Source organism: Zea mays, chromosome 10 (assembly GCF_902167145.1).
Source record: "Zea mays cultivar B73 chromosome 10, Zm-B73-REFERENCE-NAM-5.0, whole genome shotgun sequence".
Classification (NCBI taxonomy): Eukaryota; Viridiplantae; Streptophyta; class Magnoliopsida; order Poales; family Poaceae; genus Zea; species Zea mays.
The window spans coordinates 79,991,830-80,017,733 of NC_050105.1; the positions used below are offsets into that span (position 1 = coordinate 79,991,830).

At 54.6% G+C, this 25,904-nt stretch overlaps 1 protein-coding gene across 1 annotated transcript; it reads left to right on the forward strand.

The window, feature by feature from the left end:
- The first annotated feature begins 8,123 nt into the window (after positions 1 to 8,123).
- On the forward strand, positions 8,124 to 11,434 carry LOC103641273 (uncharacterized). Its single transcript, XM_008664629.4, has 3 exons — positions 8,124 to 8,591; positions 10,158 to 10,269; positions 11,219 to 11,434. The coding sequence occupies exons 1-3, from the start codon at positions 8,425 to 8,427 to the stop codon at positions 11,243 to 11,245; spliced, it is 306 nt and encodes a 101-aa protein (XP_008662851.1). The 5' UTR covers positions 8,124 to 8,424; the 3' UTR covers positions 11,246 to 11,434.
- The last annotated feature ends 14,470 nt before the right edge of the window (positions 11,435 to 25,904 follow it).

A 25,904-nucleotide genomic window follows, 5' to 3' on the forward strand; every position in this document is an offset into this window, starting at 1 on the left:
TTGGTTATGTATCGAACGTACCCATGGTCATCCCTCGCTCGGCGTCTGAGGCGGCTGTGAACCCTTCGGGGGCCAGCCTTCGAACCCCTGATCAGTAATGGGCGCGGAGCCCGAGTAGCCTGAGGCGGCCGTGGTACCCTTCCGAGGGGCCGGACTTCGAACCTCTGACCAGTAGTGGGTGTAGGGCCCACGCGATCTGAGGCGGCTGTCGAACCCTTCCGGGGGGCCAGCCTTCGAACCTCTGATCAGTAGGGAGGCTCGGAGCCTGGTTCCTTCACGGGGAAGGATCCTTTTCGGGGTATCCCCCTTTCCCGGTCCCTGTTGCAAGAGAGAGAAAGAGGAAAAAAAGGAAAAGGATACAAAATCGAACGACGCGGCGTACCTTTACTGACGCGGTCATTATGGCGAAGGCGAAGCGTCGCCCGCTCCTCCTGCCAGAGGCGCCTCCTGTCCCGCCGCGGAGTTAATGCGACGGGGTGAGTGGTTGGCGGGGCGGCCGTTGCGCGTGCGCGAGCCGTTCGAGGAACGGATCACGGGCGCGTTGTCTTCACGCCGTGGGAGGGGGTTCTCTCGCTGCCCCTGGATGGGACGCGAGCTTGGCTGACGACGTGACCACTGCTCCCGCCCGCCTGCCACCGTCATTACTGCTGGCCCGTTTTTGGCCGCACTGACCGCCGCGCCAGGCTGGCGCTGCTGGGTCGTGCGCTGGGTCGCCTCGAGTCGCGGTATTGGTTCCGCAATCGAGGAGGCGCGGTGGTGGCGCAAGTGGCGGTGCAGTTGCATGCACGAAGCATTCGGCGCGCCGGTTGCCTGACGCGTGGGCCTGGGCCTCCATGCTGGGTGTGTTGGGAGTCGGAGAAGTGCGCCCACTTGGCGCGGTTGCATGCCGCCTGCATGGCTGCCCGCCCCTTTCGCCCGTTGGTCTGGGCAAAAGTGGAGGGTCACTTGTAACCGCTGGGCGGTCGTGCGCACCGCGCACGGCAGTTTGGCTTCTTCTGCTCTGAGCCGGCTTGCATGACATGTGGGACCCAGCCCCCGCGCCGCAGGGGAGGGCCTTGGAGCGTGTTGGAGAAGACTCAGCCCGTGACGGCTGGGGACGCAAGTAGGGATAGTCGCCTTTAAAAGGAGGGTGACCCCCTCTGGAAGGTGACCATGTCTCCGCTCTCCCTTATGCATCGTGTCTTTCCACCTTCCAAGCCCCCGGATGGGGGATACCCGTCGTCTTTCCGCCTCATCGTCGGAGGAACGCAACTCCGTGGGAGTTGGTACCTTTCAGCCATCGTTCGGCTTCAAGGATTTTCATCAGCCAGCTCGGCTGCACCCCTTCGCCGGCGGTCACCCGAGACGGCGACCACCAGCCCTTGGGCGGGGAGAAGCAAGCCGGGCTGCGATCTTGGTCCCACCCTCAGCTTCAAGGATGTTCATCATCCTCGCTGGGGTGGAGGCTGGGTTGAGCCGGAGCTCCACCTCCCACGCGGGTTCGTGGGTCACCCTCCCCTGCGGCGTTCGAGGGAGAGGGCGCTCGCTGGCCCTGCAGGCGGGTCGGACTTCGACAACGCGGGGCTGGTCGACGGCGGGCGTCGTCAGCCCCAGCGTGTCGAGCTCGTCGGCTGGGCTCCCGGTGGCCCCTCCTGCCGGAAGGAGGCTGCCGCGCCGTGTGCACGGGAGGACCGCCCAAGATGCCACGCGCTGCTAGGGCGGCGTTCGTGTTCTGTGGTGGTCCTGCCTTTGCACCGGTATGGCGCCTCCGTGCGGAGGTCGGTGCCCCACTCGTCCGGGAGGATTTGAGTGGGGATCTGCCGGAGGGCTGATGGCCCCTGCCGTCGGTGCCGAGGCGGAGGCGGCTCGAGAAGTCCCCGTCGCCGACGGGATCACCGCCACCATCCGCCCTTCGGGCCTCCGGCTCTTTGTACTTGTCCTCGCCCCTCGAGCGTCGGCGTGGGCGAGGGCAAGATTGCAGCAGCGCCCACCCTGAGGCCTGCGCTGCTGCAGTTCGGCCACCCGGAGCGGGGGTCGTTGTTGTCGCTGTCAGAGCGGGCGGCGGCGAGCCGCCCGTCAGTCTTCTGTTGCTCCGCAGGCCCTCCCCCATCGAGTGGGGTTGTTCGTACCTACGGAGGGGGAACCGGAGTTCCGCTTGTAATGGCACTTTGAATGTCAGTGTTTTTGTTCATTGTGGCTGTCGAGGCCTGAACATGTATGTGATTTTGGCACGGAGCCGTGTTTTTTCCTCGTTTTCGAGCACTAAGACTCGCCTGTTGGTTGTCTGAACCGCTTCACCAAGCGTGAGTCGCCCCGTGTCAAGGTGACGAGTGAGGTATCCGTATCCCGGAGGCGTAGGAGTCCCTTGGCTCGGTCGGCCTTGTTGTCCGAGGCTCCTCTAGCTTAGTTAAAGGGACCCCTTGGCCGCTCTTGGATGAGCCGAGGCCAGGGGTAGCGATATCAGCGTGAACAGGGGCAGAGTTGGCTCAAAAATGAAACCTGGTTGGCCGAAGCCTAACCGGGTCGTCCGTTGGCGGGACCGACGCTGGAGTTGACCAGCCGATGCCTCGGGTCGGGCTGGCGCCCTCGGTGGAAGGCTGGCCGAGGCCTCGGGGCGACCGGCCGAGCCGCCCGCTCGGGCCGGGTTCCCGGAGGAGACCCTGGCAGCGATGGCCCGGTCGTGGCGATGACGTCGTCCTTCGGAGCGGAGATCTTTGGACCGCGTCGCCGTCCGAGGCTAGGTCGGACCTCGCCGATGGTGTCGTCGATGCCGAGGGTGCTGCTGCCCCCTTCCAGCGTCAAGACCTGAGCCTGCAGGATCAGATTGTCTTGTAGCGTGTGTCTCCTGCGGCCGCCGAGGCCAGAACACGCCCTCGCTGTGTTGTAAAGCTGTGTCTCTTTTCCTCTTGTTTCGAGTATCTGGACTTTTTTGTCGGTAACAGGGATGTTTGTGCGAGCGAGAGTTGCTTCTCGCGGAAGGTGATGAGTGAGGTATCCGTATCCCGGAGGCGTGGGAGTCCCTCGGCTCGGTCGGCCTTGCCGCTTACGCGCACTTTTACCCGTCCATGAGGCTCTGTCACCGACTCAGTCGAGAAGGCTCGAAGGATCGCTTCGGCAGAAGAGCTTCCGAACGTGAAGACTTGTTCGGTCCGCGGAATCACTTATCCGAACGTGAGTTACTTATCACAGAAGGTGATGAGTGAGGTATCTGTATCCCGGAGGCGTAGGAGTCCCTCGGCTCGGTCAGCCTTGGCTGCTTACGTGTACTCCGTCGTTTTCAGGATCCACTTTTCGAAGTAGTCAAAAAGCACGAAAGACATTCTGGCAGAAGAGATCTTTTTTCGAGGAAAGTTTCAACGCGGAGGGGGTTCCCCCCTTTTAGCCCCCGAGGGAGGGTCGGGCTTTGCCGAGGCGAGGCCGACCCTTCCTTGATGACTAAACTTTGCGTGGGTGCGAGGTATATGAACAACTTGAAAACATCTTAAGGGTAGAAGCGACGTAGCTGTTGGATGTTCCAAGCGTTGCCGTAGACCTCGCCTTGACTGTTGGCCAGCTTGTACGTTCCGGGCTTTAGAACCTTGGCGATGACGAACGGTCCCTCCCAGGGGGGCGTGAGCTTGTGCCTCCCTCGGGGGTCTTGTCGCAGCCGAAGCACCAGGTCGCCCACCTGGAGGTCTCGGGACCGGACCCCTCGGGCGTGGTAGCGTCGCAGGGACTGCTGGTACCGCGCCGAGTGTAGTAAGGCCTTGTCCCGAGCCTCTTCCAGCTGGTCCAGCGAGTCTTCTCGGCTAGCTTGGTTGCTTTGATCGCTGTAGGCCCTCGTCCTCGGGGAGCCGTACTCCAGGTCTGTGGGCAAGACGGCCTCGGCCCCGTAGACTAGGAAGAACGACGTGAAACCCATGGCTCGGCTTGGTGTTGTCCTCAGACTCCAGACCACCGAGGGGAGTTCCTTCATCCATCGCTTGCCGAACTTGTTGAGGTCGTTGTAGATCCGAGGCTTGAGCCCTTGTAGAATCATGCCGTTGGCACGCTCTACTTGCCCATTTGACATGGGATGAGCCACGGTGGCCCAGTCCACCCGGATGTGGTGATCCTCGCAGAAGTCCAAGAACTTTCTGCCGGTGAACTGGGTGCCGTTGTCGGTGATGACGGAGTTTGGGACCCCGAAGCGATGGATGATGTTGGTGAAGAACGCCACCGCCTGCTCGGACCTGATGCTGTTCAGAGGTTGGACCTCGATCCACTTGGAGAATTTGTCGATGGCGAGCAGCAGGTGCGTGTAGCCCCCGGGTGCCTTCTGCAAGGGGCCGACGAGGTCCAGGCCCCACACAGCAAAGGGCCAGGTGATGGGTATCGTCTGCAGAGCCTGAGCGGGCAGGTGGGTCTGCTTCGCATAGAATTGACACCCTTCGCAGGTGCGGACAATTCTAGTGGCGTCGGCCACCGCCGTCGGCCAGTAGAAGCCCTGTCGGAAGGCATTCCCGACAAGGGCTCGAGGCGCTGCGTGATGGCCGCAAGCCCCCGAGTGTATCTCCCGCAGGAGTTCCTGACCTTCGGCGACGAAGATGCATTGCTGGAGGATGCCTGAGGGGCTGCGGTGGTAGGGCTCCTTTTCTTCGCCCAGCAAGACGAACGACTTGGCGCGCTGCGCCACCCGCCGAGCTTCGGCTCGGTCGAGGGGTAGCTCTCCTTGGTGGAGAAGTTGCAGGTACGAGGTCTGCCAGTCTCGATCAGGCGTGGCCCCGCTTCGCTCCTCCTCGACGCGCAGTGCCTCACCCTCGGGGGCCGAGGGTACCTCGGGCTGAACCGAGGGCACCTCGGGCCGAGCTGAGGGTGCCTCGGGCTGTGTCGAGGGTACCTCGGGCTGGACCGAGGGTACCTCAGACTGGGTCGAGGGCGCCTCAGGCTCGGGCGTGTCGTCGATCTTGACGGAGGGTTGATGCAGATCCCGGGAGAAGACGTCCGGGGGAACCGTTGTTCGCCCCGAGGCTATTTTAGCCAGCTCGTCCGCAGTCTCGTTGTAGCGCCGAGCGACGTGGTTGAGCTCGAGCCCGTAGAACTTGTCTTCCAGGCGCTGAACCTCATCGCAGTAGGCCTCCATCTTCGGGTCGCGGCAGTGGGAGTTCTTCATGACTTGGTCGATGATGAGCTGCGAGTCACCGCGGGCGTTGAGGCGCCGGACCCCTAGCTCGATGGCGATCCGCAACCCGTTGACTAGAGCCTCATACTCAGCCACATTGTTGGACGCCGGGAAATGGAGGCGTAGCACATAGCGTAGGTGTTTCCCGAGGGGCGAGATGAAGAGTAGGCCCGCGCCGGCTCCCGTCTTCATCAGTGACCCATAGAAAAACATGGTCCAGAGCTCCGGTTGGATCGGAGCCGTCGATAGCTGGGTGTCGACCCATTCGGCCACGAAGTCCGCCAAAACCTGGGACATGATGGCCTTCCGAGGTGCAAACGAGATTGTCTCGCCCATGATTTCCACCACCCACTTTGCAATCCTACCCGAGGCCTCTCGGCACTGGATGATCTCCCCCAGGGGGAAGGATGACACCACAGTTACCGGATGAGACTCGAAGTAGTGTCGCAACTTCCGCCGCGTCAGGATCACTGCATACAGCAGCTTCTGAACTTGTGGGTAGCGGATCTTGGTTTCGGACAGTACCTCGCTGACGAAGTAAACTGGCCTCTGAACGGGCAATGCATGCCCCTCTTCTTGCCTCTCGACCACAATCGCGGCGCTAACCACCTGAGTGGTCGCGGCAACGTAGACCAAGAGGGCTTCTCCGTCAGCTGGAGGCACCAAGATAGGCGCCTTTGTGAGGAGCGCCTTCAAGTTCCTGAGAGCTTCCTCGGCCTCAGGGGTCCAAGTGAAGCACTCGGCCTTCCTTAAGAGGCGGTACAGAGGCAGACCTCTTTCGCCGAGGCGTGAGATGAAGCGGCTCAGAGCCACGAGACATCCCATGACCCTCTGTACGCCTTTCAAGTCCTTGATGGGCCCCATGCTGGTGATGGCTGCAATCTTCTCCGGGTTGGCTTCGATGCCCCGCTCGGAGACGATGAACCCCAAGAGCATGCCTCGGGGCACCCCGAAGACACACTTCTCGGGATTGAGCTTGACGCCTTTCGCCTTGAGACATCGGAATGTCACTTCAAGGTCGGAAAGGAGGTCAGAAGCTTTCCTCGTCTTGACTACGATGTCATCGACGTAGGCCTCGACCGTGCGGCCAATGTGTTCGCCGAACACATGGTTCATGCACCGCTGGTACGTCGCGCCCGCATTCCTCAAGCCGAACGACATGGTGACATAGCAGTACATGCCGAAGGGCGTGATGAAAGAAGTCGCGAGCTGGTCGGACTCTTTCATCCTGATTTGATGATACCCTAAGTAGGCATCGAGGAAAGACAGGGTTTCGCACCCAGCAGTGGTATCCACGATTTGATCGATGCGAGGCAGAGGGTAGGGAACCTTCGGACATGCTTTGTTGAGACCAGTGTAGTCTACACACATCCGCCATTTCCCCCCTTTCTTTCTCACAAGCACGGGGTTGGCAAGCCATTCGGGATGGAATACCTCTTTGATGAACCCTGCTGCCATTAGCTTGTGGATCTCCTCGCCTATCACTCTGCGCTTCTCCTCGTCGAATCGGCGCAGAGGCTGCTTGACGGGTCGAGCTCCAGCTCGAATGTCCAGCGAGTGCTCGGCGACATCCCTCGGTATGCCGGGCATGTCCGAGGGACTCCACGCGAAGACATCGGCGTTCGCGCGGAGAAAGTCGATGAGCACTGCTTCCTATTTGGGGTCGAGCCCGGAGCCGATCCGGATCTGCTTGGAGGCGTCGCCGCTGGGGTCGAGGGGGACGGCCTTAACCATCTCCACTGGCTCGAAGTTGCCGGCATGACGTTTCACGTCTGGCACCTCCTTAGAGAGGTTTTCCAAGTCGGCGATGAGGGCCTCGGACTCGGCGAGGGCCTCGGCATACTCCACGCACTCCACGTCGCATTCGAACACGTGTTTGTACGTGGGGCCGATGGTGATGACCCCGTTGGGGCCCGGCATCTTGAGCTTCAGGTAGGTGTAGTTGGGGACGGCCATGAACTTCACGTAGCATGGCCTTCCCAGTACCGCGTGGTAGGTTCCTCGGAACCCGACCACCTCGAACGTCAGAGTCTCCCTTCGGAAGTTGGAGGGCGTTCCGAAACAGACGGGAAGGTCGAGTTGTCCGAGGGGCTGGACGCGCATCCCGGGAATGATCCCATGGAAGGGCGCAGCGCCTGCTCGGACGGAGGACAGGTCAACACGCAGGAGCCTGAGGGTCTCGGTGTAGATGATGTTGAGGCTGCTGCCTCCGTCCATAAGGACCTTGGTGAGCCTGACGTCGCCGATGACGGGGTCGACGACGAGCGGGTATTTCCCCGGGCTCGGCACGTGGTCGGGGTGGTCGGCTTGGTCGAAGGTGATGAGCTTGTCGGACCAGTCTAGGTAGACTGGCGCCGCCACCTTCACCGAGCATACCTCCCGGCGCTCTTGCTTGCGATGCCGAGCCGAGGCATTCGCCGCTTGCCCACCGTAGATCATGAAGCAGTCGCGGACCTCGGGGAACTCTCCTGCTTGGTGATCTTCCTTCTTGTCGTCTGTAACGCCCTGAATTTGGGGGTATAAAATTTCTTTTCTAATATTCACCAAATTCAGGTGTTACCCTCTCTTTTCCTTCCTTTTCTTATCTTTCTTTCTAAATGATGAAGAGTTATTTTATATATAGGTGTAATCCTAATAAACTAAATTTCTATAAGAACTTTTGCATTCATGCCGATGCAAAGGGTTTATGAGTGCAAAATGTTATCGTAACAGGTTAAAGTATCTCGAGGATGTTTCCAAGAGTTTTTCAAATCTTTGGAACGTCTCTTCGAGTATTAAATATGAATTTTAGTTTTTCTAATATTAATTAAATACCTAAAATTTAGTATTTGAGAAAAACTATAAATTTTTGGAAACTCGAAAATATTTGTGTGTTGTATTGCATGCTGAAACACATTTTCTTGGTTGCTAAAAAATAGTCTTGGTGGTGTTTTCGTTCAAAAAAAAGGAAATATTAAATTTGGATGACCTAATATAAATAAATAAATACATTCATATATACATATATATATACCTATTTATATTTATGTATAAGGAATGAAAAAACACATTCTTTTCCCACCCGTCCCGGTACCGGGGCTGGCCCAGCAAGAGGCTTGCTCGCCGTGCCTTGTCCCTACAGACTGGGACCCACGCGTCAGATGTTTTTTTTTTCCTTCCTCACAACTGCCTCAGCCCCGCCTGAACCGCCCCACGTCGCGGCTCGCTCGCTAAACCGTCCGCCCAAGCCGCTCCTGTTCAAAATACATTGACCCTCGTCATCTACACCCTCTCTCTCTCCCAAATCCTCTCACTGCGAATCTGCGATGGCCGTTGCGCAGCGTCTCACCGCGCTGGAGCTCCACCATTGCTGCTGCCCAACACCTCGTCATACGTCGCGCCTAGACTTGAGCTCGCTGCGCGCTGGGAGCCCCGCCGAGTTCGCTGTTGAGCACCGCCGCGGAAGACTCTTCCTGCCGTGCGTCGTCGCAAGGTAAGACTTCGTCGTCTTCAACCCCCGCGGACTCCTAGCTCCCTGCGAATCCCGACATAGCGGCCTGCTCCCTCCCGTGGATGCGTGCGTCCTGGCCAGAGGCCGAGCGACACAGCGCCCCGGTGGCTCCCTTCCCCTGCGTGGAGCTCGCCTGAAGATCCCCTGAACCTGCCCCTTGCCAGCCCTGCGCTCAGCCGCAGCCAGCGCTGCTAGTGTGCCCACCTGGCTGGACGAAGCCCCGTTGCGCGAGCTCCGCCCGACCCTGGCGAGCGCTCTCTGGCCACCAGATTTGCCCAGCCCGTGCTCGCCCTGCCCGGTGAGCTAGCCCCTACGCCGCGTTGCCCTTCCTTGCTCATTCCTGCTCCCCTCCGGTGAGACGCCGCGGCAGCCGACGAACGGCATTCTTCTCTATGTGCGTATAGGTTGCAGAAGAAAGAAAAACTGACCACGTTCAAACGCCGAGCAAATAGGCTGGAAAAGAGAACTGCATGGGCCCCACGATCCCATCACCATACGTGCACTATGCATTAGAAAAAAAAACCATCTCGTCATGTGTCAGTGTCCCATAGGCCTAGCTGTGAACGATTTTCAGCAGCCATGCTCTTTGTAGTCTGTCGCGTGGCTTTGTTTCGGGCCAATAGAAATGTGCCACGTCGTCGCAATTCCACAGGCTATTAGATAGACGATATATGTTGGGTCGCAGACCCGTTTCGACACGTTTCAGTCGCGTTAGCTTTATAATAATGTCGATTACGTGTTAGTAGCATTATTTTGCCACGACCCGTGTTATAATTAATTAATTAATTGTTTATTTGATAGTCACTAAAATGGCTTTCCAATTAAAACTAACTTATAGTTTTTTTACTTGCGCTTTATAAATACATGTTATTGTGATTAATGCTAACTCAAATATTCTTAATTAGTACTCGCTTAGTTTGTGCGTGATATTTGGTAGCGATCCTCGCATGACGTGCTTGTTGTCGTGCTGTTCGAGCACGGCGTTCGCGCGCTAGCGCGTGCGTTGTTTCGTGTGCCGGCCACACGTTGTTTCACGCACGTCGTCGCGTGTCGTTCGTGTCGCACGTGCTGTTCGCGCGCGTAGTCACGTTGACTCGCGCGTGTCGCGCACTGTCGTGTACGTTGTTTCACACGTCATCCACGCACTGTTTTGCATAGTGTCGCGCGTCCTCACACGTCATTCTCGTGTGCCGCGCATGCCATTTTCACGTGTGTCGCGCGGCGTCTGCGCGTGATAATAAATTGTTTTCGCTTATAAACACTCATGTTAATAACGTTAATTCGTCTGGTCACATATTTTAGACAATTAACTTAAGGTTTGCTCGACTAATATTTATTAGATTAATATTCTAATTAATACTTTCTCAGTGTAAACACGCTAACCCCTCGACCGTAGCTTCGACTATCGCGGTTCTTTTCCTCGCATAACTGTAGAAGCGCTCTCTATTTTATATTGCTCGCTCTATAATATTTATTGTATGGTGTAATGTTCTTATGCAAGTATATGTTTGCTTGTGCCTGTTTGTATTCGTTGCGTGTCGCAAATAGACTGCGATCCATTTCCGAGCTTCGAGGAATCAACAGTCAAGCTTCGGCGACCAAGAGATCGAACTCTTCGAGTTCTACGAGGCTGAAGATCCTGAGCATCTGTTTGGTGAAGGCAAGTGTCCTCTGACCTATTATGTCCCATTCACTTATAATTTATTGTCCCGCATTACTCAATTGAAACCTAAGGATTGACTAGCTTTCTATTTATCATATCCTTGTTTACCTTTGGGTTATCATGGTTAACATTCTGCTATTGCTTTAACTTAATCAATGAACATGATGAGACTATTTATGATACTGTTATCCTTATGATGTTGATGATCTTGTGATACTCTAGGGGGCTCAGGTTGTTTCCTGAGTACCTCTCCGTAAGGACCTGTTCGTTGAGAGACCACCCGGGATAACAGTGCAACCATGAGGGTGGAATGGGGTGCCCTTAGCTAATTAATTAGAGGAACTAGAAGTGTAGTTGCTTCGCCGTCGTGCCGTCAATGGGGTCCAGGCACAGTGCTTGCTCTGCCGAGGTTCTTTCGTTTTGCTTTTTAGTCGCCCTCCTGCGGGGAGAGGTACTGTGTTTATCAAACTGGAGAAACCTAACGGGCAGCTATGACCTCTAGGGAATCTTTGTAAAGGCTTCGTAGTCAATCCCTGGCCATTCACCTTAGGAGTGAATAAGGGTCTTGCAAGCCCGGGCTAGAGAGGGAATCACGGCTCATGGGTAAAGTGTGCGACCTCTGCAGAGGGTAGTGAAACTGCTATATCAGCCGTGCTCACGGTTAAGAGCAGCCTTGGGATCCTCTTTGATTAGAGATACAAATGGTTCGAGTTACAATGGTTCTATTTATGATTTTGGTTCGATGATGATAATGATGTTCCTCGATGAGGAAATGGTTCACGGGTTTGTTATTACTAAAATTTGGCTTCCACTGATAATAAAATACCTGACCAAGTAAAAGCAACTGCTTGAGCTTAACCCCACATAAAGCTAGTCCACCTCAGCCAAACGGGACATTTGCTGAGTATGTTGATGTGTACTCACCCTTGCTTTCACAAAACACCAGGTTACCTTTGGTGCAATCTATGCTTAGGTAAAGAAGAAGGCGTCGAGGCGGATCTCCAGGAGTTCCGGGGCTTCGATGAGTTCGAGGATTAGGCTAGCGACTACCCCCAGTCAGCTGCCTGTGGTGGGTTTATTTACGTTGGCTACGTTTCTATTCTGGGTACTTTGATTATATTATGTAAATGACTCTAGTCTTTTATATTATTACTTACTCTTTATTGTATTCGAAGCATTGTGCTATGATGAGTCATTTATGTAATCGCTGTGTACGTGAATTTCTGATCCTGGCACGTACATGGTTCACTGAATTTGGGGGTATAAAATTTCTTTTCTAATATTCACCAAATTCAGGTGTTACCCTCTCTTTTCCTTCCTTTTCTTATCTTTCTTTCTAAATGATGAAGAGTTATTTTATATATAGGTGTAATCCTAATAAACTAAATTTCTATAAGAACTTTTGCATTCATGCCGATGCAAAGGGTTTATGAGTGCAAAATGTTATCGTAACAGGTTAAAGTATCTCGAGGATGTTTCCAAGAGTTTTTCAAATCTTTGGAACGTCTCTTCGAGTATTAAATATGAATTTTAGTTTTTCTAATATTAATTAAATACCTAAAATTTAGTATTTGAGAAAAACTATAAAATTTTGGAAACTCGAAAATATTTGTGTGTTGTATTGCATGCTGAAACACATTTTCTTGGTTGCTAAAAAATAGTCTTGGTGGTGTTTTCGTTCAAAAAAAAGGAAATATTAAATTTGGATGACCTAATATAAATAAATAAATACATTCATATATACATATATACATATATATATACCTATTTATATTTATGTATAAGGAATGAAAAAACACATTCTTTTCCCACCCGTCCCGGTACCGGGGCTGGCCCAGCAAGAGGCTTGCTCGCCGTGCCTTGTCCCTACAGACTGGGACCCACGCGTTAGATGTTTTTTTTCCTTCCTCACAACTGCCTCAGCCCCGCCTGAACCGCCCCACGTCGCAGCTCGCTCGCTAAACCGTCCGCCCAAGCTGCTCCTGTTCAAAATACATTGACCCTCGTCATCTACACCCTCTCTCTCTCCCAAATCCTCTCACTGCGAATCTGCGATGGCCATTGCGCAGCGTCTCACCGCGCTGGAGCTCCACCATTGCTGCTGCCCAACACCTCGTCATACGTCGCGCCTAGACTTGAGCTCGCTGCGCGCTGGGAGCCCCGCCGAGTTCGCTGTTGAGCACCGCCGCGGAAGACTCTTCCTGCCGTGCGTCGTCGCAAGGTAAGACTTCGTCGTCTTCAACCCCCTCGGACTCCTAGCTCCCTGCGAATCCCGACATAGCGGCCTGCTCCCTCCCGTGGATGCGTGCGTCCTGGCCAGAGGCCGAGCGACACAGCGCCCCGGTGGCTCCCTTCCCCTGCGTGGAGCTCGCCTGAAGATCCCCTGAACCTGCCCCTTGCCAGCCCTGCGCTCAGCCGCAGCCAGCGCTGCTAGTGTGCCCACCTGGCCGGACGAAGCCCCGTTGCGCGAGCTCCGCCCGACCCTGGCGAGCGCTCTCTGGCCACCGGATTTGCCCAGCCCGTGCTCGCCCTGCTCGGTGAGCTAGCCCCTACGCCGCGTCGCCCTTCCTTGCTCATTCCTGCTCCCCTCCGGTGAGACGCCGCGGCAGCCGACGAACGGCCTTCTTCTCTATGTGCGTATAGGTTGCAGAAGAAAGAAAAACTGACCACGTTCAAACGCCGAGCAAATAGGCTGGAAAAGAGAACTGCATGGGCCCCACGATCCCATCACCATACGTGCACTATGCATTAGAAAAAAAACCATCTCGTCATGTGTCAGTGTCCCATAGGCCTAGCTGTGAACGATTTTCAGCAGCCATGCTCTTTGTAGTCCGTCGCGTGGCTTTGTTTCGGGCCAATAGAAATGTGCCACGTCGTCGCAATTCCACAGGCTATTAGATAGACGATATATGTTGGGTCGCAGACCCGTTTCGACACGTTTCAGTCGCGTTAGCTTTATAATAATGTCGATTACGTGTTAGTAGCATTATTTTGCCACGACCCGTGTTATAATTAATTAATTAATTGTTTATTTGATAGTCACTAAAATGGCTTTCCAATTAAAACTAACTTATAGTTTTTTTACTTGCGCTTTATAAATACATGTTATTGTGATTAATGCTAACTCAAATATTCTTAATTAGTACTCCCTTAGTTTGTGCGCGATATTTGGTAGCGATCCTCGCATGACGTGCTTGTTGTCGTGCTGTTCGAGCACGGCGTTCGCGCGCTAGCGCGTGCGTTGTTTCGTGTGCCGGCCACACGTTGTTTCACGCACGTCGTCGCGTGTCGTTCGTGTCGCACGTGCTGTTCGCGCGCGTAGTCACGTTGACTCGCGCGTGTCGCGCACTGTCGTGTACGTTGTTTCACACGTCATCCACGCACTGTTTTGCATAGTGTCGCGCGTCCTCACACGTCATTCTCGTGTGCCGCGCATGCCATTTTCACGTGTGTCGCGCGGCGTCTGCGCGTGATAATAAATTGTTTTCGCTTATAAACACTCATGTTAATAACGTTAATTCGTCTGGTCACATATTTTAGACAATTAACTTAAGGTTTGCTCGACTATTATTTATTAGATTAATATTCTAATTAATACTTTCTCAGTGTAAACACGCTAACCCAAACGGGACATTTGCTGAGTATGTTGATGTGTACTCACCCTTGCTTTCACAAAACACCAGGTTGCCTTTGGTGCAATCTATGCTTAGGTAAAGAAGAAGGCGTCGAGGCGGATCTCCAGGAGTTTCGGGGCTTTGATGAGTTCGAGGATTAGGCTAGCGACTACCCCCAGTCAGCTGCCTGTGGTGGGTTTATTTACGTTGGCTACGTTTCTATTCTGGGTACTTTGATTATATTATGTAAATGACTCTAGTCTTTTATATTATTACTTACTCTTTATTGTATTCGAAGCATTGTGCTATGATGAGTCATTTATGTAATCGCTGTGTACGTGAATTTCTGATCCTGGCACGTACATGGTTCACATTCGGTTTACCTTCAAAACCGGGTGTGACATGTGTTTCAGCATGCAATACAACACACAAATATTTTCGAGTTTCCAAAATTTTATAGTTTTTCTCAAATACTAAAATTTAGGTATTTAATTAATATTAGAAAAACTAAAATTCATATTTAATACTCGAAGAGACGTTCCAAAGATTTGAAAAACTCTTGGAAACATCCTCGAGATACTTTAACCTGTTACGATAACATTTTGCACTCATAAACCCTTTGCATCGGCATGAATGCAAAAGTTCTTATAGAAATTTAGTTTATTAGGATTACACCTATATATAAAATAACTCTTCATCATTTAGAAAGAAAGATAAGAAAAGGAAGGAAAAGAGAGGGTAACACCTGAATTTGGTGAATATTAGAAAAGAAATTTTATACCCCCAAATTCAGGGCGTTACAAATCTAACCCCCTTAACAGGAATCTCGCCCCCAAGATTCAAGGAGAAGCTAGCAAGAAAACAAGGTTGGTTCATAGGCTGTTCACAACTTTCTTGAGTTGACTTTGAATCTGCAAGCTTAACTTGTGGATTGGTTGCTTTGACCTTCAGATGCTCGCGACCAATTGATGTAATTCTTGAGGATCCCTTGGGCCTATGGGTTAGGACCCACACACGCTTTCGCTGCGCCACTTCAATCTTGTTGGTTGATGTTGATCACATTGTCTTCATTGAGGTTAGCGGCTAACCCCCTTAATAGGAGCATTGATACGCACTTGGTGAAGATGCTGCCAACTCTGATCTTGACTGATTAAGAGAGGTTGGAGGTTGCCAACCAGACAGGTGCAAGAGGAAAGGGTGCAAATAGAAAAGGTAAGCATAGATGGATTAAAGAGAGAAAAGAGAGAGAGAGCACCCAACTACCTAACTCTATGGCACTCAGCTAGTAAACTGATGTCATTGCGGACCAAGGGCCACAACACATCAACATTCATCACAAAGAAGCAAATCAGTCATCACACAAAGACAAACAACACAAGCATACAACAATAAACATCTCATTGCTACACGTTCCTTTTAATTAAATGGTGTTCTTTCTTAAAAAGGGAATAACTACTCTCTAAGGTTGTTGAAGGACAAGGAGAAGAACGAAACGTGTAGGATAGGGACACGAGCACAATAAGGGATGGAGTTAAAGAAAGGATTGTAATCTACAAGGGAGAAAATGCAACCAAGGGCAGGGTAGGTAAACACCATTCTCAAATCGATATGGGAAAGATGATAATTCAAAAGGTAGGCATAAGATGAGCATCATGGAAAGATCTAGTGATTACAAGGGTACATGAGGTAACAGGCAAAAGCACACCAAAAGATCAGGTTAAGACAAGACCTGCAACATAACAGAGGAATATGGAACGAACAAGAGCTGGGAGGGGTAAGACAACACTATTGAGCTGAAATGGGAGAGGAAGCTTTAAAATATGGGTGCATGATAAGCATCAAGATAAAGATCAACGGATGACAAGAATTAAGGTGATAACAATCAAACACACAATAAAGGATGTATTTTAGACAAGACTTGCAAGGTGTCAAAGAGGGGGAAGCAGTCAATGATGAAATAGAGGAGGCATTATCCCCGGACAGGGATGGAAAAGGGAAGGCTTCAAAGGGTAGGTTCAAGGTAAGCAGGAAGGCAAGGGCATAGATATCACGACGATTTTAAAGGTAATAACTGGCAAGGATGTAGGAGAGGAGGTAAATAGACATAAGACAAATGATATAAGAACCAAAAAGGATGGAGTTAAGACATGACCTACAAATGGAAAAGGAGAGGGTGCGTCCAAGGGCCAGATAGGTAAACTGCCACTCTCAAATTGAGGTGGAAGAGAGGAGTTTTTTTAAGAGTAGGATTAGAGATGTGTACCAAGGCAAGATCGATGGACGACAAGGTGAGGGTGATAGCAAAATAAAAAATACAGGTAGGGATGGAATTAACACAAAACTTGTAAGGCGACAAGAAGTGAAAACAAATCAGGGAAGGGATAGGTAACTCGCAACTCTCAACTGGGTAGAAAGAAAGGGGAGGTTTTAAAAGGATAAGTTTAAGGTGAGAATTTAGGTAGAAGACAAAAATATCGCAAGTGCCAGAGGCGATAACAGACAAGGGTGTGAGAGAGAAGATGAAGGCATTGAAGAGACAGTGGTATGATTACAACAAATAATGGAGTTGCACCCAAGCTTACACGCGGTAAAGAAGAGGATACAACCAAGGGTGAGGTAAGTAAAACACCGCTCTCAAATTGGAATATGAAGTTGGAGATTTTAGATAACATACATAACGTAATCACCAAGGTAAGATCGAGGGATGAGAAAGGTAAAGGTAATAGCAAACAAAAGTAGGCAAAGGATGGAGTTAAGGCAAAACTCGCAAAATGGAGAAATGGAGAAGACAATCGTGGGTAAGGTAGGTAAGGTTCCAACAGAATGGTTGAAGTAAAAGAAATTATTACCGAGGGAAGTTATATGGAAACGATGAGATCATTAAGGATGTGAGGAATAGAACGATCGCTCATGGATCATGAAGAAACAAAGGTGGTCAAGAGCATGTAAACTGAAATGTCTTAAACAGACATTGGGGTACAAAGGTTAGCATTTATATAAAAAGTAAGAGTATGCAAGATTCCGAAGGTGCGAGCATACCAAGACCAAGGGAGTACGAATTACTAAAAGATAGCGACTTAACAATAGAAGAGGAAAGGCTCTCAAAAGACAGGAAGGTCAGGAACATATAAACTGAAATGTCTAAGTAGGTAGTAGAAATTTAGAGGCAAGTATTTGAAACAAGGGCATTAAAGGGGTACATCGTCGTCGCGGGCCCTGCCACCCTCCGCGGGTGGCCCGGCCCTGTGGAAGTGGCGCCGAAGCATGACGCACTCCTCAAGGGTGTGCTTGACGGGCCCCTGATGATAGGGGCACGACTCCTTGAGCATCTTGTCGAAGAGGTTGGCACCTCCGGGGGGTTTCCGAGGGTTCTTGTACTCGGCAGCGGCGACAAGGTCCGCGTCGGCGGCGTCGCGTTTCGCTTGCGACTTCTTCTTGCCTTTCTTCTTGGCGCCGCGCTGAGTCGATGCCTCGGGAGCATCTTCCGATGGGCGGCCCTGGGGCTGCTTGTCCTTTCGGAAGATAGCCTCGACCGCCTCGTGGCCGGAGGCGAACTTGGTGGCGATGTCCATCAGCTCGCTCGCTCTGGTGGGGGTCTTGCGACCCAACTTGCTCACCAGGTCGCGGCAGGTGGTGCCGGCGAGGAACGCGCCGATGACATCCGAGTCGGTGATGTTGGGCAGCTCGGTGCGCTGCTTCGAGAATCGCCGGATGTAGTCCCGGAGAGACTCTCCCGGCTGCTGCCGGCAGCTTCGGAGGTCCCAGGAATTCCCGGGGCGCACATACGTGCCCTGGAAATTGCCGGCGAAAGCTTGGACTAGGTCGTCCCAGTTGGAGATCTGCCCCGGAGGCAGGTGCTCCAACCAGGCGCGAGCGGTGTCGGAGAGGAACAGGGGGAGGTTGCGGATGATGAGGTTGTCATCGTCCGTTCCACCCAGTTGGCAGGCCAGACGGTAGTCCGCGAGCCACAGTTCCGGTATCGTCTCCCCCGAGTACTTTGTGATAGTAGTCGGGGGTCGGAACCGGGTCGGGAACGGTGCCCGTCGGATGGCCCGGCTGAAGGCCTGCGGACCGGGCGGTTCGGGCGAAGGACTCCGATCCTCCCCGCTGTCGTAGCGTCCCCCACGCCTGGGGTGGTAGCCTCGGCGCACCCTCTCGTCGAGGTGGGCCCGACGGTCGCGGTGATGGTGCTCGTTGCCGAGGCGGCCCGGGGCCGCAGGCACGGTGTTGCGCGTGCGCCCGGTGTAGACCGAGGCTTCCCGCATGAATCGGGAAGTCACGACATGAGGTTCCGAGGGGTACCCCTGCCTTCGGGAGGCAGAGCTCTCGGCTCGTCGGACCGCAGCGCCTTCCAGGAGATTCTTGAGCTCCCCCTGGATTCGCCAACCCTCGGTGGTTGATGGCTCCGGCATCGCACGGAGAAGCATCGCTGCTGCAGCTAGGTTCTGGCCGACCCCACTAGATGCAGGTGGTGGCCTGACCCTGACGTCGTCGGCGACGCGGTGCTGGAAGCCCTGGGGCAGATGATGTATTTCTCCGGCCGGGGGTTGGCCCGCCCATGCCTGCCCGATGTCCCGGCGGATCGGCTCAAGCGCTCCTGCTCCCTCGTCGAGCCTAGCCTGCACACCGCGGATTTGCTCGAGCTGTGGGTCATGGCCCCCCGCCTGAACGGGGACCACAGCTAGCTCTCGTGGGATGTCAACGTGGGGCACGGGCCTAGGGAGATCACCGTCCTCTGGCATGCCGAGATGATTGCCTTCGGAGGGACCCCCTAGATCGACGTGGAAACATTCGCGGCTTGGGCCGCAGTCCTCGTCGCCGAGGCTGCGGCTATCGTCGGAACAGTTGGAGAGGCAGTAGTCGCATGCGGTCATGAAGTCCTGCATGGCACTGGGGTTGCCAAGTCCAGAGAAATCCCAACAGATGCTGGGCTCGTCGTCTTCCTCGGACCCAGAGGGCCCGTAGGTCGAGACGTCCGTCAGCCGGTCCCAAGGCGACCGCATGCGAAACCCCAGAGGGTTTGGACTCGCCTCTACGAGAGCGCCCACCAAAGCGAGGTCGCTAGGCGGGTTGAGGCTGAATCCAAATGACGTGGGATGGGAATCGATCGGTACCTCTTGGTCGACGAGCGGCGATAAAGTCACGTCGGGGACTGACTGCACCGTCGTCTCGGGTACGAGGGCGACGTCCAGCAAGCTTTTCGCAAGCGCGCTAGCGTCGTCCGCTTGCTCGGGATTGGCGTGTTGCGGGGAGACGGCGCTCGTCTTCGTCTCAAGCGCGAAGTCGATACCCGGTGCGCCCCCTGTTGGGGTGCCGGCGTCGTTGACTTGCTCGACAGCCGACGAGGCGCTGCCTCCTGCTTGGCCTTGGCTGCCCTGCCTTCCCCTCCGTCGGCGGGGAAGAGGGCGGGATGAGCTCGAAGGTTGTTCTTCCACCATGCGGGGAAGACGTCGTCGATTCCGCCACCGGCGGGCGGGCTGTCGGCAACATTGTCGTTGTCGCGCGGCGGTGGAGAGAGTATCATGTCGTAGCTGCCGTCGAAGGACATGAACTCAAGACTCCCGAAATGGAGCATCGTCCCGGGTTGGAGAGGTTGCTGGAGACTGCCCATCTGGAGCTTGACGGGAAGCTGTTCGTCAACACGCAGCAGGCCCCTACCTGGCGCGCCAACTGTCGGCGTTTCGAGACCGGGGGGTCCCTGGGCCGACGAGTGAGTGTCGCCGCGTGCCCCAGCCCAGATGGGTCGAGCGCAAGGGCGAGCGCGAAGGGGGGAGAGCGAGGCGGCCGCAGACCGGCGTGAGATAGGTGGGAATCCCGCGGCCTTCGTGTTCGTCCCGCGCCTAGGTCGGGTGCGCTTGCAGTAGAGGGTTACAAGCGTCCACGCGGGAGAGTGAGCGAGCGGCTCCAAGCGAGCGCCTGTCTCGCCCTCGTCCCCGCGCGGCCCACCTTCTCTAAGAGGGCCCTGGTCCTTCCTTTTATAGGCGTAAGGAGAGGATCCAGGTGTACAATGGGGGTGTAGCAGAGTGCTACGTGTCTAGCGGAGGGGAGCTAGCGCCCTAAGTACATGCCGTTGTGGCAGCTGGAGAGATTTTGGCACCCAGCTGGTGTGATGTCGTGGCCGTCGGAGGAGCGATGGATCCTGGCGGAGGGACAACTGCCGGAGCGGTTGGGTCCTTGCTGACGTCCTCTTGCTTCCGTAAGGGAGCTGAGAGCCGCCGTCGTCACAGAGTATGCGGGGCGCCATCATTGCCTATCTGGCGGAGCTAGCCAGATGGGACGCCGGTCTTGTTCCCTGCGGCCCGAGTCAGCTCGGGGTAGGGTGATGATGGCGCCTCCTATTGACGTGGCCGGCCTGCGCCCTAGGTTGGGCGATGTGGAGGCTCCTCCGAAGCCGAGGTCGAGTCTGTCTTCCGTGGCCGAGGCCGAGTCCGAGCCCCTTGGTCGGGCGAGGTAGAGGCCGTCGGCTGAGGCCAGGGCGGAGTCCGAGCCCTGGGGTCGGGCGAAGCGGAGTTCGTCGTCTTCTGGGGCTGAGCCCGAGTCCGAGCCCTGGGTCGGGCGGAGCGGAGTTCGCCGTCTTCTAGGGCTGAGCCCGAGTCCGAGCCCTGGGTCGGGCGGAGCGGAGTTCGTCGTCTTCTGGGGCTGAGCCCGAGTCCGAGCCCTGGGTCGGGCGGAGCGGAGTTCGCCGTCTTCCGGGACGTAGCCCGAGTCCGAGCCCTGGGTCGGGCGGAGCGGAGTTCGCCATCTTCCGGGTCTTAGCCCGAGTCCGAGCCCTGGGTCGGGCGAAGCGGAGCTTCCTATGGTGCCTTCTGCAGGGCCTGACTGCCTGTCAGTCTCACTCTGTCAAGTGGCACTGCAGTCGGAGTGGCGCAGGCGGCGCTGTCCTTCTGTCAGGCCGGTCAGTGGAGCGGCGAAGTGACGGCGGTCACTTCGGCTCTGCCGGGGGGCGCGCGTCAGGATAAAGGTGTCAGGCCACCTTCGCATTAAATGCTCCTGCGATTTGGTCGGTCGATGCGGCGATTTAGTCAGGGTTGCTTCTTAGCGAAGGCAGGGCCTCGGGCGAGCCGGGAATATGTTCGCCGTTGGAGGGGGGCCTCGGGCGAGACAGAAATCCTCCGGGGTCGGCTGCCCTTGTCCGAGGCTAGGCTCGGGCGAGGCGTGATCGAGTCGCTGGAACGGACTGATCCCTGACTTAATCGCACCCATCAGGCCTTAGCAGCTTTATGCTGATGGGGGTTACCAGCTGAGAATTAGGAGTCTTGAGGGTACCCCTAATTATGGTCCCCGACAAGAATAAAGGAATGTTTTAACTTTATGATTAGGAGAAATTCTTGTTTATTTAATTCCATGTGTATGAGTTATTTGTTTAAACAAATTAATAAATTAAAAATAAGACTTTCGTCATGCTGGATTCATTGTTTGTTACATTTATATTTGAATTCATGAATCATAACCAGATTTGATTTAGAAATTCAAAATAAGAATTTAAAAATGAATTAGAAATGGAAAACATAAAAGAAAAAGGAAAAAAAGAGAAACAGATTGACCGTTGCTGGGCCAAAACCCTCAGCCGAACTGAGTCGTGGGTTCGTGTGCTGACAAGTGGGCCCCGCTGGGCAAACGTCGAGTCGCTGAAGCTATCCACGCCCTTGAGACCAGTCACCGACACTACATGCACACTCGTTAGTCTCCCATATCACCACACGCCGTCTTCACGCGCGCACACCGCTACTGATGGGCCGCGATGTTAACCGCACGACAAGATTTCACATGCACACACCGGAATCACTAGCATGTGGGCCATGGTGCCAGAACCGTCTTCCACCTAGGGTTGTTACAGTTTGCAACTGTCGCCATAACCGCTAGAGTTGTTGCCAGCCATGAGCCGAGGAACTCAACCCAGTGGCGAACGTAGAGAGAGAGAGGAAGGGATAGACAAGCCACCAAACTCAAAATCGCCTCGTCGCAGGGATATTGGAGGGCGCCCGAGTGGTTGCTGGAGCACCTCAAATGTGTTCCCGACATATTGGAGCATGGGGAGGGATCGGAGCAATCAAAATTACCTCGCCGCCAACGATCCGGGTAAGGAGTGCATCAGATAGGTCACGACTGTCTTGGCTACGTTCGTTACCGACCGTTGTGCGTGGAGGTGCTCGGATCGCTAGATCGGGGTTACGCCTACGAGAGTCTACCGTGGCGAGGAGGCATCGTCCGGTTTTGTTGGTGAAAGGAGAAGAACGACCGTTTGTAACGCCCCGAATTTTGGAGTTGAATTTTTTCCTTTTCTTCACTCGCCAAATTCGGGCGTTACCCTTTCCTTTTTCTATTTATTCTCGCGATGCCTTGATCTTTTCCAAAGTGATAGCGAGAATTAGCTCGATATCTTGTGTAAGCAAAACCTAGAATTATTTTCTTTGGTTGTTGCATCATGCCGGATCATGCATTTTGTTGTTTGATTGAGAGGGTTTGTGAATCATACATTCTAGTGATGATTTATGGTTAAAATAGGGAAAAAATAGAAAAAGGAAAAGCCCTCTCTCTCTTGGGCCAACTTCTTCGTGTGGCCCAGCTCCCCCCTTCTCTTTCCCCTTTCCCCCCTGTGCGCGGCCCAGCCGCGGCCTCGCGGCCCAGCTCGCCCCCTCCCCTCTTTCCCCTTGGGCCGGCTGGCTCGGCGGCCCAGCTCGCCCTCGTGGCCCCCTCCTTTGGGCCGGCGTGCGCGGCCCAGCCCCCCCCGCTGTCCTCGCGCGTGGAGCGTGCGGCGGTTGGAGCCGCCGCCGCCTCCCCCTGTGGGCCCCACCTGTCATTCCCCCCTCCCCCCAAAATCTCTCCTTCTCTCTCTCCTCTAACCCCCCACGCGACCCGTCTCCCCCGCCCAGCTCGCCCGTCGCCCAGAAACTGCCGCCCGCCTACGCCCTCGCCCCCCCACGCGGTGAGCCGTCCTCCCCCTCCTCCTCCCCATTTCCACCCCCCTTCTTCTTCCTCGGTCCACGGCGCGACCCCCCTTCCTCTCCCTCGCGCCCGCCCCAGCCATGGCGCCGCTCGGCCCGGCGCGACCGACCATGCCGCGCACGCCCGCCCCGCCCCTCTTCCGGCGCGGATCCGTCGAGCCCCCTCCCTGCACGGCGGCTCGCCCCGGTCCGACGTGGCCGCAGCCCCAGCGTTCTGCCCCGCCCCGGCGTCCCTCCCTCCCCTCCCCTCCCCTCCCCGGCGTGGGTGCGGCCCGGCCATGGCGCGCTCGTGGCGGCCTGGTGCCCCCGCCCGACGCGGCCCTCCCGACCCTGCCCCCTCCCTCGCGCGCGGTCCGGCCCGACCCCACCCACCGTGGCGCGCGGCCCGGCCCTGGCTGTCCCTCCCTCACGCCCCGTCCTGGCGCGGCCGGCCATGGCGCGGCCTCGGCGCGGCGCGCCAGCGCGGCTCCCCTGCCCCGGCCCGTTCGGTCGCTGTCCATGGCGCGGCCTCAGCGGCGCGCTCGCACAGCCCTGCCCCGGCGCGGCTCCCCCCCACCCGACCTCGCCCCTGCCCCAGCGCGCCCGCCCGGCTCGCCGCCCCTGCTGGCAGTGCAGCGCGGCGTGCCCCCACCCGGCGCGGCCCCCCAGCCCCGGCCATCGTCCCGGCGTGCTCGCCATGGTGCGGTGCGCGTCCGCCTCGGTCGTGGTGGCGTGGTGCGGCCCCTGCCCTTGCACGTCGTGGCCCCTGTGCAGCGCGGCCCCGGCCCGGCGCGGCTTCGGCTCGCGCGGCCGCGGTGCCCCTGCGTAGCGCAGCGCGTGCGCGGCTCGGCCACGGCGTTTGCGTAACCTGTTCACGACGCATCAGCGCGGCCTTGCACGCGCGCGTGCTCGCATGGTGCGCGCGGTGCTTTGGCACGGCTCGTCGTGCCCTCGACGCGCTCGTCTACCTCTAGACGTGCCCATCTACCCCCCTCCTGTGCATTCCATGCGTAGTGATCACGTTATCTATATTAATGAAAATGGAAACTCAATTCATAAATTGATTACCTTTGTTATTTCATGTAGTTAATCATTGACCTTGTTTAATGTTGATCAATTGAAAATAGTTATAATTCTATTAGTGCATGTGACTAATACTTGTTAGTGTAACTAGGTGGAACTAGATCACGTAATGATTAGTTATGCATCAACCCGTAATACGCTTCGAGTATAGCTTTAACCACTGCGAGACCTTCCTTCGTCTCTTTCTAGCCATGGCGAATGCAATATCGTATGTCATATCCTATGCATATTCAGTTTATCTGCTCTCTTGTATGGTGTACTATTTATTTCCTAATTCAAATGGATGGATATATGTATGTTTGCACTCGCATAGAGAACGATCTGGTTGAGGAGCCCGAAGAACTCGCAGTAGAAGCCCCTGAGCAGCAGCTGGTTGGTGGAGGCAAGTGTCCCTCGACCTATCTTGTCCTATACATTCTTTAATTCACTTCCCGCATTTATACAGTTATACCTAAGGATTGACTAGCTTTTGTTATCCATGTCCTTGCTTACCTATTTGGGTTGGATTATTATTATTTAGCTTCATGCTATTGCTTAACACTAATCAATGAACATGATGAGATTTATCAATGATACATTGTTTCCCTTCTTATTATGATATACTTGTGGCATTTAAGGGGGCTCGAGCGGTTTCTCGAGTGCCTCTCCGTAAGGACCTGCTCATTGGATGACCACCTGGGAAAACAGTGCAACCATGAGGGTGGAGTGGGACGCCCTTAGCTGAATAATTAGAGGAACTGGGGTGTAGTTCGCATAGCCGTCGTGCCGTTAATGGGGCTCGGTGTATGAGGCTCGCTCTGCCATGTTTGGTTCGCCCCTTGGGGAGGAGTGCGGTGCATTTAGAAAACCTAACGGGCGGCTACAGCCCTAGGGAATCTTTGTAAATGCTACGTAGTGATACCTTGCTGGGTTACCTTGGTAGTGATCAATGGAGAGTCATGATCTCCGGGCAGAAAGGGAATCACGGTTTGTGGGTAAAGTGCACAACCTCTGCAGAGTGTTTGAAAACTGATATATCAGCCGTGCTCGCGGTTATGAGCGGCCAAGGGAGCTCCATTGATTAGTGGAACTTGATCAGAGATGTTCGGATTACAGGTGGCAATGAGATTGATGGTTTTTGGTATTGACTCTGGTGATGGTAAGTGGTACTCTTTCTGTTTGGAAAGGGTACGTTTGGGTTAATAACGTGGGTTAATTCTAAAACTTGGCTTTCTCTACTAGTAATAGTAATCTGACCAACTAAAAGCAACTGCTTGACTTACCCCCACATAAAGCTAGTCCACTACAGCCAAACAGGACACTTGCTGAGTATGTTGATGTGTACTCACCCTTGCTCTACACACCAAACCCCCCCATCCTCAAGTTGTCAGCATTGCAACCACTGCTCAGGAGAAGATGAAGTCGTGGAAGGATACTTCCAGGAGTTCCAAGATTACGACGAGTTCTAGGCGTGGGTTAGCGGCAACCCCTAGTCGGCTGCCTGTGAAGGCCGCGTGTATCTACGTTTCTTTTCCGCACTTTGATTATTGTAAATACTATGTGGATGTCTCAGACATATGATGTAATCGACTATTATTACCCTTTTATGTTATTATTTGAGCACTGTGTGATGATGACCAGTTATGTAACTGTTGTGTACGTGAATTGCTGATCCTGGCACGTACATGGTTCGCATTCGGTTTGCCTTCTAAAACCGGGTGTGACACTGTGTGTTGTAAGATTAGACACAAGTGGTTCAGATTAGTGGAACTTTGCGACCGTCAATTTTCTCGCACGCGATCCCCGCGCCCTCGCGAACTCCTTCGATTGCCTTGTAGCCTCTGAACGGTGGCGTACACAGGGTGATGCTGACGGCTCTCCCTACCTCTCTGTTCTCTCATCGCTCGCTTCAATGGGCTCGCGGCTCATCTACTACGAGGCTTATGGGTCAAGGGGATGCAGCGTAGTGTGTATATATAGTCTCCCAAGGTGCTGGCTGAGGAAAGAACGAACGACATGAGAATCTCGGTGT

Excerpts from the sequence above, each read along its gene's own strand:
- LOC103641273 (XM_008664629.4), top strand. The coding sequence starts at position 8,425 with ATGGCCGTTGCGCAGCGTCTCACCGCGCTGGAGCTCCACCATTGCTGC. Across the intron at positions 8,592-10,157 it reads CTGCCGTGCGTCGTCGCAAG|ACTGCGATCCATTTCCGAGC; the intron begins GTAAGACTTCGT and ends TGTCGCAAATAG. Across the intron at positions 10,270-11,218 it reads TGAGCATCTGTTTGGTGAAG|GTTACCTTTGGTGCAATCTA; the intron begins GCAAGTGTCCTC and ends ACAAAACACCAG.